This window comes from Petaurus breviceps, unplaced genomic scaffold (genome assembly GCF_028583685.1).
Source record: "Petaurus breviceps papuanus isolate PSGF00001 unplaced genomic scaffold, PetGlider_PUasm1.0 90734, whole genome shotgun sequence".
NCBI lineage: Eukaryota > Metazoa > Chordata > Mammalia > Diprotodontia > Petauridae > Petaurus > Petaurus breviceps.
The window spans coordinates 12,718,543-12,735,722 of NW_027187327.1; the positions used below are offsets into that span (position 1 = coordinate 12,718,543).

The window sequence follows — 17,180 nt, forward strand, 5'->3', positions numbered from 1 at the left end:
GACCTAGATTTTCCTCAAAGTAGAAATGGCATAAGGAATATCTTTATAATTCATTCAATAAACAAGACAGAGTACTTTCATGGAAATAGTTTGGTGTTTAGGTTTTCTATTCCTAGACTATAAGCAGTGACATAAACTATGATCTCTTCTCTATACTCATGCATACACTACCTAAGTTCAAACCTTCATCACCTCTTGCTCTATCTCTTATTCTAATAGCCTTTTAACTGGTCTTTCTGCCACAAGGCTCTCCTGCTCCAGGCCATTCTATATGCTACCGCCAAAATGATTTTCTTCCATGTCACTTCCTTACTTAATTAAGTTCCACTGGCTCCCTATTACCTCTAGGATAAAATATAAACTCCTTACTTTAGATTTTAAAGCTATTTGAACCTTGTGCCAACCTAAACTACCAGTCTTATTGTATATCACTCCTCTTACATCATATTCTTATCTTCTCTTTGTGGGTTTTTGCAATGACTCTTCCCTATGTTTGGAATTTGTTCCCTTCTCATATGATCCCTCTTTTCATTCAAGATACAACTCAATATCACCTTCTACATAAAGCCTTCTCTGATCCCTGACCTAACACCCCACTGCTTGTATCTTTTCTTCCTAAACAGCCTTGTATTTATTTTCTTTTTCTTTTTTCTGCACATACTTATATTTAAGTACTTGAGAATAAGGATTGTTTCATTCTTAATACTTGTGAATCCCCAGTACCTACAGCTGATAATGGAGGCTTAATAAATGCTTACTGACTGATTTACTATCAGGTAAAGTCATGCTTAACTTGCATGGAAGGACAAATATAACCTATTACCTGGCTGTACAATCCTGGCTTTTTCCAAGCCTTTGATAGATGTGATCAGCTGTTCTTGCACATTAGGTGGTAGTGTCATAGAAAGCCCTTGTGGATAGATAAGATCAGAATCCATTCCTTCTGGTTCCAACCAAACTTGATGTATACGGTTTGGAAAACGTAAAACCTTTGATTCAATTGAAGGACAGTATCTGTTAATAGAAAATTTGAAACAAATGGAGGAAAAACAAGTTTAACATTAACATTAACTTGAACCGAACAACTAGAAAAGGGGAAAAGCAATAAAAAAGAGCTAGTATTCAGGTCAGGCCAGACTAACTAACTTTATTTCATCTTTAGAGAGGGTTACTAACCCCAGAGGAATGCTGCAAAGACATAAGTTTACCTAGATTTTAGCAAAAGCACTTGACAAGCCTCTTGGATAATCTTTTGGAAAAGATGGAGAAACTAGACAATAGCATACTTATACAGATTCAGAAGTGGTTGAATGGCTGAATTCAAAGAGTATAATTCAACTTGGAAGGAATTTTCCAATAAAATGCCTGCAAAACATTGATCTTTGGTCTTGATCCTGCACTATGTAACATTTTTATTAGTGACTTGAATAAAGACATAGCTTATCAAAATTTCAGATGACACAATTCTGGGAGGAGAGATTAAAAATGGATGACAAAGCAAGGCTCCAGAAAGATAGTAGGGAAGATAGGGGGCTCAGAGTATTAGATTTGGAGTCAGGAAGACATGAGTTCAAATTCTGCTCAGATACTAGTTGTGTGGTCCTGAGAAAATCTCTCAACCTCTTTCTGTCTCAGTTTCCTCATTCATAAAATGAGAATTATAATTGCATCTAAATTATATAGGGTTGTTGTGAAGACCAAAGGAGGTGACGTAAAACACTTTGCAAATCTCAAAGTGCTATGTAAATGCTACCTATTGCTATTATCTTTTTTTTTTTAATTTTATTTACTATGAGTTTACAACATTCAGTTCCACTCTCTCCTCCTCTCCCACCATGGCGGCATGTAAACCGATATAGGTTTGCAGATTTTAATCTGTACTATAAAGCAGCAGTCCTCAAAACTACTTGGTACTGGCTGAGGAATAGTGGAGTGGATCAATGGAATAGATCGGGTACATGAGACTCAGCAGTCAATGACTATAGTAATCTACTGTTTGATAAACCCAAAGACCCCAGTTTTGGGGATAAGAACTCACTATTTGACAAAAACTGCTGGGAAAACTGGAATATAGTATGGTAGAAACTGGGCATAGACCATTATCTAACACCATATACCAAAATCAAGTCTAAATGGGTGCATGATCTAGGTATAAAGGCTGATACTCTAAGCAATCTGGGAAAGCGAGGAATACTTTACCTGTCAGATTTGTGGAGAGGGGAAGACTTTATGACCAAACAAGAATTAGAGGGCATTATAAAATGCAAAATGGATAATTTTGATTACATTAAATTGAAAAGCTTCTGTACAAACAAAGTCAACGTAACCAGGATTAGGAGGGAAGTGGAAAATTGGGAAAGAATTTTTACAACCTATGTCACTGATAAAGGACTCATTTCTAAAATATACAGAGAACTGAGTCAAATCTCTAAGAATACAAGTCATTCCCCAACTGATAAATGGTCAAAGGATATGAACAGGCAGTTTTCAGAGGAAGAAATTAAAGATATTTATAAGCATATGAAAAAATGCTCTAATTCACTATTGATTAGAGACATGCAAATCCAAACAACTCTGAGGTATCACATCTTACCAGTCCAATTGGCTAAGATGACAAAAACAGGAAAAAGACAAATGCTGGAGAGGATGTGGACAAATTGGAGCACTAATGCATTGCTGGTGGAGTTGTGAACTGATCCAACCATTCTGGAGAGCAATCTGGCTATAAATAATTTCATACCCTTTGACCCAGCAATACCACTTCTAGGTTTGTATCCCAAAGAGATCGTAGAAGTGGGAAAAAGACCCATATGTACAAAAATGTTTATAGCAACTCTTTTTGTGGTATCAAAGAACTGGAAATTAAAGGGGTGCCCATCAATTGGGGAATGGTTGAACAAATTGTGGTATATGTGTGTTATGGAATACTATTGTGCTATAAGAAACAAGGAGCAGATGGACTTCATATTTACCTGGACAGGCTTATATGAACTGATGCTGAGTGAGAAGAGTAGAGCCAGGAGGAATTTGTACACCATTACAGACACAACGTATGTGTGACGACCAACTTTGATAAACTGGACTCTTCTCAGCAATCCAGAGACATAAGTCAATCCCAAAAGACTCATGATGGAGAGAGATGTTTTACATCCAGAGAAAGAACTGAGACTGAACCCAGAGTGAAGCAAACTACCTGCCCTTTTTCTTTTTCTTGTTTGGTTTTGTTTCCTCTTTCCCATTCTTCATTTCATCTGATACAATCCTTCTTTATAACCTGACTAATGCCTAATGTGAAAATATTTGCAGATACTATACTTGATTGTATGCCACCATGCGGGGGGAGTGAGAGAAAAATTTGAAACTCAAGGAATTGTGGTAATGAATCTTGTAAACTAAAAGTAAACAAATCAATAATGACCAAAAAAAATTATTTACTATTAGTTTACAACATTCAGTTCCACAAGTTTTTAAGTTCCAAATTTTCTCCTCCACCCTCTCTCCTCCTCCCCCACCATGGCAGCATGCAATCCGATATAGGTTCTACATATACCTTCACATTAAACATGAGTCAAGTTGTAAAGAATTATAACCAATGGAATGAATAATGAGGTAGAAGAAAAAACAAAAAAAAAAGAGAAAAAAAAGGAAAAAACAAAAAAAAGAGCAGTAGTTTGCTTCAATCTGCATTCAGACTGTAATTCTTTTTTTTTTAGATTTTTCTTTTTGCACTTTTTTTGGAGGGGGAAGGAAGGGTAATTGGGGTTATGGGACTTGCCCAATGTCACACGGCTAGTTTTGTGTTAAGTGTCTGAGGCCGGATTTGAACTCAGGTCCTCCTGACTCCAGGGCCGGTGCTCTATTCACTGTACCACCTAGCCACCCCCAGATTCTGTAATTCTTTCTCTGGATGTGGATAGCGTTTTCCATCATGAGTTCTTTGGAGTTGTCTTATAACCCTGCATTGCTGAGGGAAGCCCAGTCTTATCAAAATCAGTCATCATATGTACAATGTTTCTGTAATTGTGTACAATGTTCTCCTGGTTCGCTCCCCTCACTCAGCATCAATTTACATAAGCCTCTCCAGGTTATTATGAAGTCTGTCTGCTCCTCATTTCTTATAGCACAATAGTATTCCATTACATTCATATACCACAACTTGTTCAGCCATTCCCTTGCTTGAAAGGCTAAACCAGGGGTGGGAATCATGCAGCCTTGAGGCCACATGTGGCCTTCTAGGTACTTGGGGGCAGACTTGAATCCAAGTTTTACAGAAAAACTTTTTTATTAAAGGTTTTTGTTCTGTGAATTTTGGACTCAGTCAAAGGGCTGCACTTGAGAACCCAGAGCACTACATGTGGCCTCAGGGACACAGGTTCTCCACTCCTGGGCTAAACTGTTAGGCTAAATTTTAAAAGATGATATAAAGGATTACATTTAACCTCAAATAAAATGGGCATTTCTATATACTTAGAACAGAAAAAGAGGACTATATGTTAAACTAAAGGTATCTATTATGTACATCTTGTTTTTCTTTTAAATATGTGTAATAAATTCAACATTACACTTTGTTTCAAAAAATTACCTGCACAAGTACAATAGAACTGGCCTGATTTGATAGCAAAATTTGTCTTGAAAAGATCTGAAAGTTTTAGTATAATGAAAGCTAAATATAATTTAACAGTACAATAGTGCAGCCAAAAAGAAAACATTAGCTAATGACAGGCATAACTTCCAGGAATAAAGAGATAATGCAACTGTATTCTGCCCTGCCCTTATCAGACCATATTTGCAATATTATGTCCAGTTCTAGGTACTACACTGATAAATTGGAGGACACCCAGGATGGTGAAGGGCCTCAATTCCAAGCAATAGTAGGACAGTTGAAAGAACTAGGAGTAAAAAAAAAAAAAGAACTAGGAGTGTTTCTCCTGGAAAACAGAAGACTTGAGAGTTGGGATGGATAGTGCAGAGACATGTATTTCAAGTTATCTGAAGGGTTATCATGTGGCAGACATGGTCCAATCACCATCCCCTACTCAAAAGACTCCCCAACATCTCCAGGATCAAATACAAAATGCTGTTTGGCATTCAAAGCCCTTTATAACCTCCTTCCAGCTTCCCTGATAAGCCCCCTCCACATTCTAATTTTCTTTTTTTTTTTTATTTTTTCAAATGCTTTATTAACTTTTGATTTACATCATTCATTTTCGCTAGATTTTGAGTTACAAATTTTCTCCCTGTTTTTCCCCTACCACTGCCCCAAAATAGCAGTCCCACAGGATATCCCCTCCTCCAATCTGCTCTCTCCCATAACCCCCTTCGATTTTACCAGTAGGGCATGGTAGATCTCTATGCCCCAGTGCCTGTATATCTTATTTCCCAATTACATGTAAAATAGCATTAATAATAGTATCTCTCTCTCTCTCTTTCTCTCTCTCTATCTATATATTTAAACATTTGATTTTAAAACTTTGAATTCCAGATTCATTCCCTTCCTCCCTTGTCTCCCACCCTTACTGGGAACATAAGCAGTTCAGTATAGGTTGTACATATGTAGCTAATGCAAAACATTAACATAGTAGATATATTGTAAAAGACTGACTATATTTCCCTCCCTCTTGTTCTATTCTCTACTTTGATCCCATCCCTTTTGAAAAGTGGGTGCTTCCAACTTCCCTCCCCCCCCAGCCTGCCCTCCCTTCCATCATCCCCCCCTCATCCCCTTCCCCCCTACTCTCCTGTAGGGTGAGATACCCTATTTAGTGTGTATGTCATTCTCTACTCAAGCCAAATTCAATGAGAATAAGGTTGACCCATTCCCTTTTGCCTTCCTATTTTTCCCCTCCATTGTAACCATTTTCCCTTGCCTCTTCTATATGAGGTAGTTATTTTTTTCTTTTTGGAGGGCAATTGGGGTTAAGTAACTTGCCCAAGGTTACTAATTTGTGTGGGTGTTAAGTGTCTGAGGCCGGAACCAAACTCGGGTCCTCCTGACTCTGGCGCCAGAGCTTTACTCACTGTGCCACCTAGCCACCCCCATTATATGAGATAGTTTACCCCATTCTGTCTCTCCCCATCTCCTCTCATTATATTCCTCTCACCTCTTTATTTCACCTTTTAAGTATCATCCCTTCCTATTAAATTGGTCCTGTGCCCTCTATCTATGTATACCTGTATACATATATACACACATTCACATATGTACTCATACACCCATATACCCTCTAATACAGACATATGTATACATACATATTTCTATTCCCTTCAACTATTTTCATACTGAGAAAAGTTTCATCAGTTACAATCATCATTTTTCCATGTAGGAATGTTAATAGTTCAATTTTGATAAGTTCCTTATGATTTCTTTTCCCTGTTTACCTTCTCATGCTTCTCTTGCTTCTTGTATCTAAATGTCAAATTTTCTACTCAATCTCGTTTTTTCATCAAGAATGCTTGTAAGTCGGGGCGGCCAGGTAGCACAGCGAGTAAGAGCACCGGCTCCAGTGTTGAGAAGACCTGGAGATCAAATCCCGGGCTCAGACACTTAGCACCCACCCAGAAACACCTGGCCGTGTAACCTTGAGCAAGTTACTTAACCCCAATTGCTTAGGGGTGGCCAGGTGGCTCAGCGAGTAAGAGCACCGGCTCCAGTGTTGGGACGACCTGGAGATCGAATCCCGGGCTCAGACACTCAGCACCACACCCAGAAATAACTGGCCGTGTAACCTTGAGCAAGTTACTTAACCCCGATTGCTTTAAAAAAAAAAAAAAAGAATGCTTGTAAGTCCTCTATTCCACTGAATGACCATATTTTCCCCTGACACATGATATTCAGTTTTGCTGGGTAGGTGATTCTTGGTTTTAATCCCAGCTCCTCTGACCTCTGGAATATCATATTCCAAGCCCTTCGATCCCTCAGTGTAGAAGCTGCCGGATCCTGGGTTATCCTGATTGTGTTTCTACAATATTCAAATTATTTCTTCCTGGCTGCTTGTAATATTCTCTCCTTAATCTGGGAATTCCAGAACCTGGCTATAACATTCCTAAGAGTTTTCTTTTTGGGATCTTTTTCAGGAGGTTATTGGTAGATTCTTTCAACCTCTATTTTGCCCTCTAGTTCTAAAACATCAGGGCAGTTTTCCTTGAGAATTTCTTGGAGGATGATTTCTTGGTTCTTTCTTTGATCATGGCTTTCAGGTAGTCCAATAATTTTCAAATTATCTCTCTTGGATCTATTTTCCAGGTCAGTGGTTTTTCCAATGAGATATTTCACATTGCCTTCTATTCTTTCATGTTTGGATCTGTTTGACAGCAGCTTGATTTCTCATAAAGTCATTAGCTTCCATTTGTTCCAATCTAATTTTGAAGGAATGATTCTCCTCAGTGAGCTTTTGAGATTCTTTTTCCATCTGGCAAATTCGGCTTTTTAAGGCATTCTTCTCCTCGTTGCCACTTTTGACATTTGAGTTAGTCTGTTTTTTAAGGTGTTATTTTCCTCAATCAGGATATTGACTCTCATTTCGTAATTTTCTTGCATCGTTCTCATTTCTCTTCCCAATTTTTCCTCCACTTCTCTTACCTGCTTCTTAAGGTCCTCTACGGCCTGTGTAACCAGCTTGTATTTTCCTTTGAAGCTTTTGATGCAGGAGTTCTGCCTTCACTGTCTTCCTCCTGTTCCATGCTTTAATCCTTTTTGTCCCCAAAATAGGAGTCTAATGTTGGATTCTTCTGTTTGCTTTGCTTCCTTTGCCTGGTCATGTTGCCACTCGATTACTTGACTTTTGGGCTTTTTGCCACAGTAGGATTCTGCTACCAGACAGGGAGCTTCATACCAAACGCTGGGGTTTTCTCAGCTGCCGGAGGTATTAGATGGGTGCCCTCTCTGAAGCTTCCACATGCTCTGGCAAGCTGGTCAAACACCCCAGGACCTCCACCCGAGACCGCAATCCAGATCCAAGCAGGTTAAAGCAAGAGCAATTATCCCTCAGACTGGTCACTTTGTCCCCCAACAATCTGCAGGCTAGAAGCTGAAGCTGCCACATGGTAGGGGCTGTGCCACAGCCCTCAGCAGCTTCTTGCCCTGGGGGCAAAAACCGATGCACTCCCAACTAGTGGGTTCCAAAGCCCACTGTGCACTGATCTCTCCCTTTGTCCTTAGCATCTATGTGTTGATAATTCTGGATTGCCACAGCTGCTGGTGATCTGGAGTCCCTCCAGCTGGTGGCTGGTCAGGCCCACACTGGGGCTAAAACCTCGCGTGGGGCTGGGCTCATCTCCCAGAGCACTGTGCTGGCTGCTATCTGCCAGCCTGCTAGGCTGCCCTCAGTGGGAGGTTAGCTTCTCTGTGTCATTTTTTGGGTTCTGTAGCTCCAAAGGTTGTTCAGAGTTCCCTTTTACATGGATTGGAGGTGGTGAGAGGCAGAGGTCCTGTTTCTACTCTGCCATCTTGCCCCACATTCTAATTTCTTCCCCATTGGATTCCAGTGACACTAGCCTCCTTAATGTTCCATGAACAAGATACTCCATCTCTAAGCTCTGGACATTTTATCCCTGTGCCTGGAAATACTCTTTCTTCTGGCTTACTTCAAGTTCCAACTAAAATCTCATCTTCTATAAGAAGCTTTTTCCAACCCCTCTTAATTCTAGTGCCTTCCTTCTTTTAATTATTTCCTACAATACTGTATGTAGCTTGTTTGTACCAATTTGTAATCTCCCAGTATTTAGTTGAGTTCCTGGCACATAGTAGATGCTTAATAAATACTTGCCGACTGACTAGAAGCAGAATTAGAATTGTTTTCTTTGACTCTAGAGGCAGAACCAGTAAGTTGCAAAAAGACAAATTTAGACTTGTCTAGAAAAACTTCCTAATCATTAGCCCTGATAGTGGAATGGACAGCTTTTTGAGGTAGTAAGTTTCCTATTATTGGAGATCTTCAAGCATGAATCAGGTGAGTACTTGATGGGTATGTTGAAGAGGGGATTCTTTTTTAAGTATGAACTGAATGGCTGTTGAGGGAGGTCCCTTTCAACTCTAAAATGCTGTATTAAAAAAAAAAATACATGATTCAGTACATTCTCAGAACAGTTTATTCTTACCTGGGTCCTTTGGCAGTTTCCTTCACATGAGTGTTAAGATGAATGTTCTCATTAACGATTTGTTCAACTCGTGAGTTGGTATATGTTAAGTAACATGGAAGCTGATCTTCTGGCTAAAAAAAAACCCATCAGATTTGTTACAAAATTATATATGAAGAATGAAAGCATTAACTTCAGAATTCCTTTTATTTTAAAGGGAAAGTGGCTTATCCAAAATTATTTAATATTTGGAATCATGATTAGAAACTAAAACCTTCATTTTAAAATTCTCAACTAATTTTTTTTTTTTTTGCTTTTTTTGGAGTGGGGAAGGCAGAGCAATTGGGGTTAAGTGACTTGCCCAAGGTCACATGCTAGTAAGTGTTAGGTGTCTGAGGCTGGATCCTGACTCCAGGGCTAGTGCTCCATTCACTGTGCCACCTAACTGCCCCTAAATTCTCAATTCTTAGGTGTACAACATAGTTTTTAAAAAATTGAAACAATGAGGACAGCTATGGGGAATTAATAGGATTTTAAGAATTGTATGGCTATTTTTTTTCTAAATAAATCCTTTCAAGAATTTGTTGCTTGTACATAAAACAAGAATATACAGAAATTTGAACTGATATTAAACAAATATGAAATGACTTCCTTTAGTGTTAATTACCAAAACTTCTACAAAAAGTTTCTAATGCATTCCAATTACTATCACAGCTTTGAAAATTCTTACCCTAAGCCAGACTGCTTCACTGAGAAAGCTGAATGGTACAGATGGGTTGTCAGGCATCTGCTTATTCAAACTGCTAAAATTAATAGAATCTTTGGCAATTCGGGGTGGAGTCCCTGTCTTCAACCTCCCCATAACAAACCCCAATTTTTCCAGAGTGTGTGCCAAGCCAATAGAAGGCTGATCTCCTAGTCGCCCTGCTGGATACGTTTCCAATCCAATTAGAATCATTCCTCTAAGAAATGTGCCAGTAGTAAGGATAACACTCTCAGCATACACTCTGCTTCCGTCCTCTGGATGATTAAAAAAAAAAAAAGGAGAAGAAGGAAAAAAAAGAACAAAATCAACTGTCTTTGTTCCAGTCATTATCAAACTGGATGGTGACCACTATTTTATATCATTTTGATGGGGTGCTCAGAACCCAGTCCTAGGACCACATCTCTTCCCAGCCCAAAGACTCTATCTCTGGCAATAACTCATGAGTGGGCCCCAGTGAGGCAAACTATCTCTCACTATTAACAAGAACAAGCTGACTAATTTCTGCAGAATTTCCTTTACATTAACAGGATTATCTTGTACTAGCATAACTATTATGTGTGGATTCCCATGGTATCTGTATACAATCCAAAGGTCAAGCTATAGACATCAACTCCCAAGGCTATCTTGTTATAGACACAGATGTACAGACCCCTTAGAAGAACCCCTACCTCCCACCTCGAGGCCATCCCAGTAATGAATGATGCCTACAACCAAAGTACACACTGTGTGTTCCTTTAGGAGCTATTTCTTGATCCCAGCCCCTAATTAGCATACTTGCCACACAATTCACTGTACCTTTCCTATATAAGTTTTATAATCACTCCTGTTAAGTCACAAGTTCCCTAAGAAGTCTGCTTGCCCTATTAGTTTTACAATAAACTTTTTGCCACTTGACTGGAAGACTGCTTGAGTTTTTGAGTTCTTTCCAGATGACTCTGTCCTGTACTTCAATCGTTTTGGGGTCCCTGGAAGGTAAATTTTGGAGGTGGAAACCTACCTTGATATCTTGGGGTATTCTGGCTAGATTTCCCATCCAGTTTGATTTTTTTTTTTAATTAAAGGGGCCATCCCTTGGTTCATTTCTTAAACAGCCCTAATCACTGGTTGCCTGAGTCAAAGTGAGAATTCGAAAGACCTTAGCTTAAAAAGGCCAAGGTCTCCCACTTCATCTAGGGCCATCTGTAGTCATCCTGATCTATATCTGGCCACTGGACCCAAATGGCTCTGGAAGAGAAAGTGAAGTTGGTGACTTTGCACAGGCCTCCTTCACTTAAATCCAATTCATTTGCAAGTCACCGAATCATCTTCCTGATGTCATGGTCCTCTTCAAGAATGAAGGACAAAACACACCACACACAGATACCCATGGATTCTGTGGATAGTTTTCAGGGGATCTGTGAACTTGGATGGGAAAATGAAATCACATCTTTATTACAACTAACTAAAATTTAGCACTTCCTTAAATTACTTAAAAACATTATTCTGAGAAAGAGTCCATAGGCTTTACCAGACTGCCAAAGGAGTCCAAGATACAGAAAAAGTTAAACAAGCCTGTGCTACACGTGAGAATGGAATTAATCTAAATAATCCAACTTTCCTTAAAAAAAAAAAAAACCCAAACCAAACAACAATAACAAATGACCACAAAAACTCAAAGCTTTAAAAATAGATACTATCATATATCCTATATCTAATGTATACCTAATACAACACCACTGACACGACATTTTCCTGGGTGGTCTGAGTCCGGTTCCATAAGAAGAAGATCTTCCACAGCTGTCTCTTGAACACTTAGCAGAGGTGTGGTCAAGATTTCTTCCTACCAACAGAGAAGAAATTATTGACAAATTTTAGTCAAATTGTTTCCCCACCAATTAATGAGTCCCACAGTTTCATTTTTCATTTATCTATCAATCAATAAGCATTTATTAGTCTACCTAATAAATGCCAGGCACTAAGGATACAAAGATAAAAATGAAACTGCTCCTGACCTCAAGGTGACAACATGTACATAAACAAGGATATACAAAATAAATACAAGGTAAATCTGTGGAGTTTTTTTGGGGGGGAAAGAGGAAGAGCCACTAACTGATCTGAATAAAGTAGGGAAAGCTTCATGTAGAAAGTGTTACTCTAGCAGAGTTTTTGAGGAATAAGGGATTCTATGAGGCAGAGATGTTGAAGCATATTTTAGGCATGAAGGACAGTCAGTGTAAAGGCAGAGAAATGTGCAAAAGGAACAACAGTGAGGTCAGTTTGGCTAGACAATAAAGTGCAGGAAAGGGAGTGATGTGTTCTAAGTTTGACACACACACACACACACACTCTTTATCCTTGAGGTAATGGGTAGCTTCTAATCTACTGAGTAGGGGACTGACACTCCAGTAAACTCCCTTAAAATCAATACACTGAACTACAGAAAAATCACTTTATCAGATTCATGCAAGATGAACTGAAGAAGGGAGAGACTTGAGATCTATTAGAAAGCTAATCCAAAAGTCCAGGTAAGAGGTGCTAGGGGTCCGAACTAGGGAGATGACCATGTGAGTAGAGAGAAGAGGATGGATGTAATAGATACTATGGAAGCAGAAATATTAAGATTTGGCAACTGTCTGGATATGTGGGGTGAAGGAGAGTCAGAAATCAAGGATTACATGAACCTGGCTGACTGGAAGGATAGTGGTACCCTTGATAGAAATTAGACAGTTTGAAAGTGATTATTATTAGGGGGAAAAAGGGTGAAAGGGAGGTGGATAAGGGTTGAAAGGAAAAATGATGAGTTTAGTTTTACACACAATGAATTTGGGAAGCCTAAGGGAAATCCAGTTTGAAATATCCAAGAGGCAGTTGGAGATGTATCACTGGAACTCAGAAGAGAAACTAGGACTGGATAGATTGACTTAGGAGTCATATTCATACATACTTAAAGCTACAGGAGCTGATGAGGTCACCACATAAGAAACTATAACAAGAATAGAAGAGGGACCAGGCCAGAGTGCTGGGATACACCCACAGCTAGGGGGCATAATATAGATTAGTGCACTATGAAAGGAGACTGAGGGGTTGTGAAATGAGTAAGAGAAGAATTAAGAGAGAGCAAGGTCAGAAACACCCAGAGGAGAGAAAAGGGGTGCTCTACAATGTCAAAAGTATTTATTTAATTCTTACCTGCATCTTCTGCTTATAAAGTTTCCTATCAATCTGAGCTCGGAGACCCCAGACAGCTGGTCCCTTACGCCGATTCAGTACCTTATAATGTATACCAGACTGATCACAGATTCGAGAACAGAGACCATCCAGGGCATCCACCTCCCTCATTAAATGCCCTTTCCCAATGCCTCCAAAGGAGGGATTGCATGACATCTGACCTGAGAAAAGAACATATGAAAACAAAACAAAAAAAAGATTACCTTTGTAATCATCACCATGAGAAACAAATGAAAGCCAGGTCAACAACATACTAAAAACTAAACAAGCACTATGTCTCATATTTAGCCAAGCTTTCTTTTCTTGTTGTTTTTGTTTATTGATGTTCCTTCCCTTTCTTTTTTTTTTTAAAACATTGTCAATTCCCGGATTTCCTCTCCAACTTCCTCTCCCTCTTTTGTAATAAGCATTAAAGCAAAATAAATTAACACATGTAGACTAACTTTTCACAATGATAATTACTTAACAACTCTTAAGATTCTAGTGATTATCAAAACTGATAGATCTAGAATTGAATGGAACCTCAAAATACCATCTAATTCATCTCCCTCCACTTTACAGATAAGGAAACTGAGGCCCTGGGAGATCAAGTGACTTGCCTCAAGTAATGCAAGTGTTAAATTTCAGAGATGGGATTTCAATCCAGGCCCAAAATTCTTTCTATTATATTACAACCCAAACTCATATATAATTATATTGTAACAATTCAAGTTATTTATGCAACTTTTCAGACTAATCTAATGCAATCAAAGTATATACCTGAGATCAAAGAAGGAAGAAAGAATAATTGCATTGCTAATTCACAAAATAATTAATCCAATCACCAGGAAGACATTCTTCGGTAAGATATTCAAATGGTGTCCCATCTAAGACTTTGAGGTGATTCATGAACTACAACAACTGCCAAATTTGGCCAATTTGACTATGAACCTCTTTGTGTTCCTTTGTCCTCCAGTCCTCTTATTTCTCTGTTTCTCATATTTTAATATAGTTGGATCAGCCTGGTCAGTCCAGAAGACTTGTAAGACATCCTCTATGATGATTTTCTCAATGAAAACTCTGAGTCAACTTCTGGAGAAGGTCTCTCTGGTTGCTAGTGGCAATGCCTGGGTATTAAATAGGTACTATATACAGCAACAGGGGGCAAGCCAAGGGGATGTGGGTTGTGAAGACAATGAACACATCAAAATCAAACCCCAAGAGAGCAAGGGGGAAACCCAATTAATTCTTTTTGTAGATCCATCAACTAAGACATGTTAACTTCCATTCAATTTAATCTATACTGAAAAAAGAATCCCTACTATATAAGATACCTAACAAGTATTCTTTTTTAGCTTCTGCTTGAAGATCTCCAATGAGGGACCCATTACCTAGCAAGGCAGCTCATTCAACTATTGGACAGCTTTAACTGTTCCGTATTTTTCCCCTTGATTTAGAAGCCTAAAACTGTCTCTTTGCAATGTCTCTTTGTCAATGCAAAAACTGTTCATGGCTCTAGCGGGGTCAAACAGAACAAGTCTAACCCTTCTTCTAAATGATAGCTTTCAAATACATGAACACTGTTATGGTGTACCCTTTCCCATTTCCCTCCCTCCTTCCAATTTTATCTTCTAGAGGTTTAATGACTAGTTCCTTCAAATAAATTTCATGTAACATGCACTCAAGAAGCTTCCATAACCTGACTGCCTTCCTCTGGACACTTCCCAGATTATTAGTGAAATATATATATGTATAATTCAAATGTAATTAGAGCAGGGAAGAATATAGAAAGACAATCAGTTCTCTGTTTTTATAAGTTACATCTCTCTTTTAAGTAGTCCAAGATATTATTAGCTTTTCTGGCAGCCAAACCAGACTGATGATTTAATATTAAGCCCGCTATCTCTAGAGTTTTGTGATTTATCCTCTCAATTACAGAAACTGGACCAAAATCTTGGAATTGAATTTTCAGTCCTAAGTAGTGATGATGTTACAGCACAACCAGTCAAATTATCAACTGATTCTTGGATACTTTCAGAGAGTTTCATGGAGATTCACACATAGCTTTTTTTTTTACTTTGGTTGCTTTTTCTTCTACCATCCAAGACTCTTTGCAAGTCCTATTCTAACGGTTATATGCTGAGTACAACATAAAGATTTGGCATAAAATGTAGAAATTACAGCTTTACACCTCTAGAAATATTTCACAAAATTTGATTTAGCAAATGTTTATTGAAGACAACTATGTGCAAAAAATTATGCTAAGGAGTGGGGATACAAAATTATATAAGACAGTTCTGTACTCAAGGATTTTATAATCTAGTAGGGGTGGGGCACAGTAACAAGATTACAAATTTTAACAAAAATTAGAATTATTAGAGTAAGTGCAGATAAGAGATTAAAAGTGCTATCTGTGACTGGAGAGACCAAAACTTTCTGGAGGGCAAGGACTTCTTTGGGGGAAGGGGAGGCATCTCGGGAAAGGATTCGAGTCACTGACAAGGGTTCTTAATTCGGGATGGTTGGACTTGTTTGTAAAAAAAATTTTAATTTAAATATAATAGGTTTTATTTGTCATTTGCGTAATTATTTTATGTGTTTAAAAACATTCTGTCTGAGAAGAGGTCCATAGGGTTTACAGGACTGCTAATGGGATCCAGGACACAAAAATGCTAAAGAACCCCCAATTTAAAGGCTGGAAAGGTCATCTCATCCAACCCTCTCATTTCACACAAGAGGAAAGTGAGTCCCAGAAAGGTTAAGAGATTTGCTCAGAGATGGACTTCATATTTACCTGGGGAGGCTTATATGAACTGATGCTGAGTGAGAAGAGTAGAGCCAGGAGGAATTTGTACACAATTACAGACACAACGTATGTGTGACGACCAACTTTGATGAACTGGACTCTTCTCAGCAATCCAGAGACATAAGTCAAACCCAAAAGACTCATGATAGAGAGAGATGTGTACATCCAGAGAAAGAACTGAGACTGAACCCAGATTGAAGCAAACTACCTGCCCTTTTTCGTTTTCTTGTTTGGTTTTGTTTCCTCTTTCCCATTCTTTATTCCATCTGTTACCATCCTTCTTTATAACCTGACTAATACCCAATGTGAAAGTATTTGCAGATACTATACTTGATTGTATGCCTCTATGGGGGGGAGGGGGAGGAGGGGAGGGAGAGAAAATGTGAAACTCAAGGAATTGTGGTAATAAATCTTGTAAACTAAAAGTAACCAAATTAATAAAGACCAAAAAAAAGGGAGAGAGAGATTTGCTCAGGATTAAAAAGAAAGTGACTGATTTCCTTCCCTTTCTCTCAGGAGGTACATATGATGGCATGCATTTAGCAACTGACCTAACTTCCTCTCCCCCCAATTTGAGGCCCCTCCCTCGCACCCTCTCGGAAGCCGCGGGAAGTCGGGGGAAATCTGGGGGGGGGGGGGAGAGCGCAGGCGCACTCGGGGCCCCTCTATCCCAGCCCGGGCCAGACCCCACCGCGGCGACTTCTCTTACCGATAGTGTCCACGCGGTGCGTGAGGAGCAGAGTCCGGGAGCCACAGCGAGCAGCCGCCGCGGCCGCCTCCGTCCCCGCATGCCCCCCGCCAATGACCACCACGTCGTAGTGCGGCACCGCGTGGCCTCCGCAAGAGCGGGACAGCGGCAGGGGCTGTTTGCTGAGGCGAGCCGCTACCCGGTTACCCCAGCGACCGAAGGGGAGCATGGTGAGAACCGGGTAGAGGCCGCAACTGTAGGGAACTGTGACTGGGGCACCACTGGTGCTCAGTCAGCGACGACTGGGTAGTAGCCGAAAGCTGCAGGAGGCCGCCATCTCTGATGACGCCATGACGCAGCACGCGCGGCTGTCGAGCGCCGTGAATCCGCCCCCCTCCGCCTCCAGTGGCTCTGTACTCCGTGGGACGGGAGAGAAGAGGAGGCGTCCTTAACAACGTGTTCCTGGGCTGATAACCACATGAATTCTTCCCCCCTTTCCCACATCTTAGTGTTTGATGAGGGTCCGAGCCATGGGGTTTTGACCTGGCGTCAGCAGTTAGAAAAACTTGTATTTAAAAAAAAGACACATTTTCATTTTTTACTAACCTCAGATTGAAATGTAGCATTACCATCAATTATGAATTTAAAAAGGAAACAAA

General features: G+C 39.6%; 1 protein-coding gene across 1 annotated transcript in view; it reads right to left on the minus strand.

Annotated features, from left to right (window-relative positions):
* The window catches only part of MTO1 (mitochondrial tRNA translation optimization 1), a 40,070-nt gene extending 23,159 nt beyond the window's left edge, over positions 1-16,911 (minus strand). Inside the window, exons 1-6 of the mRNA XM_069067026.1 lie at positions 16,543-16,911; positions 13,010-13,209; positions 11,543-11,660; positions 9,806-10,095; positions 9,097-9,209; positions 824-1,014 (exon numbers count right to left, since the gene is read on the minus strand). Of these exons, the coding sequence (XP_068923127.1) occupies positions 824-1,014; positions 9,097-9,209; positions 9,806-10,095; positions 11,543-11,660; positions 13,010-13,209; positions 16,543-16,750 (1,120 nt within the window). The 5' untranslated portion in view covers positions 16,751-16,911. The remainder of the gene's footprint in view (positions 1-823; positions 1,015-9,096; positions 9,210-9,805; positions 10,096-11,542; positions 11,661-13,009; positions 13,210-16,542) is intronic.
* Positions 16,912-17,180: the final 269 nt, after the last annotated feature.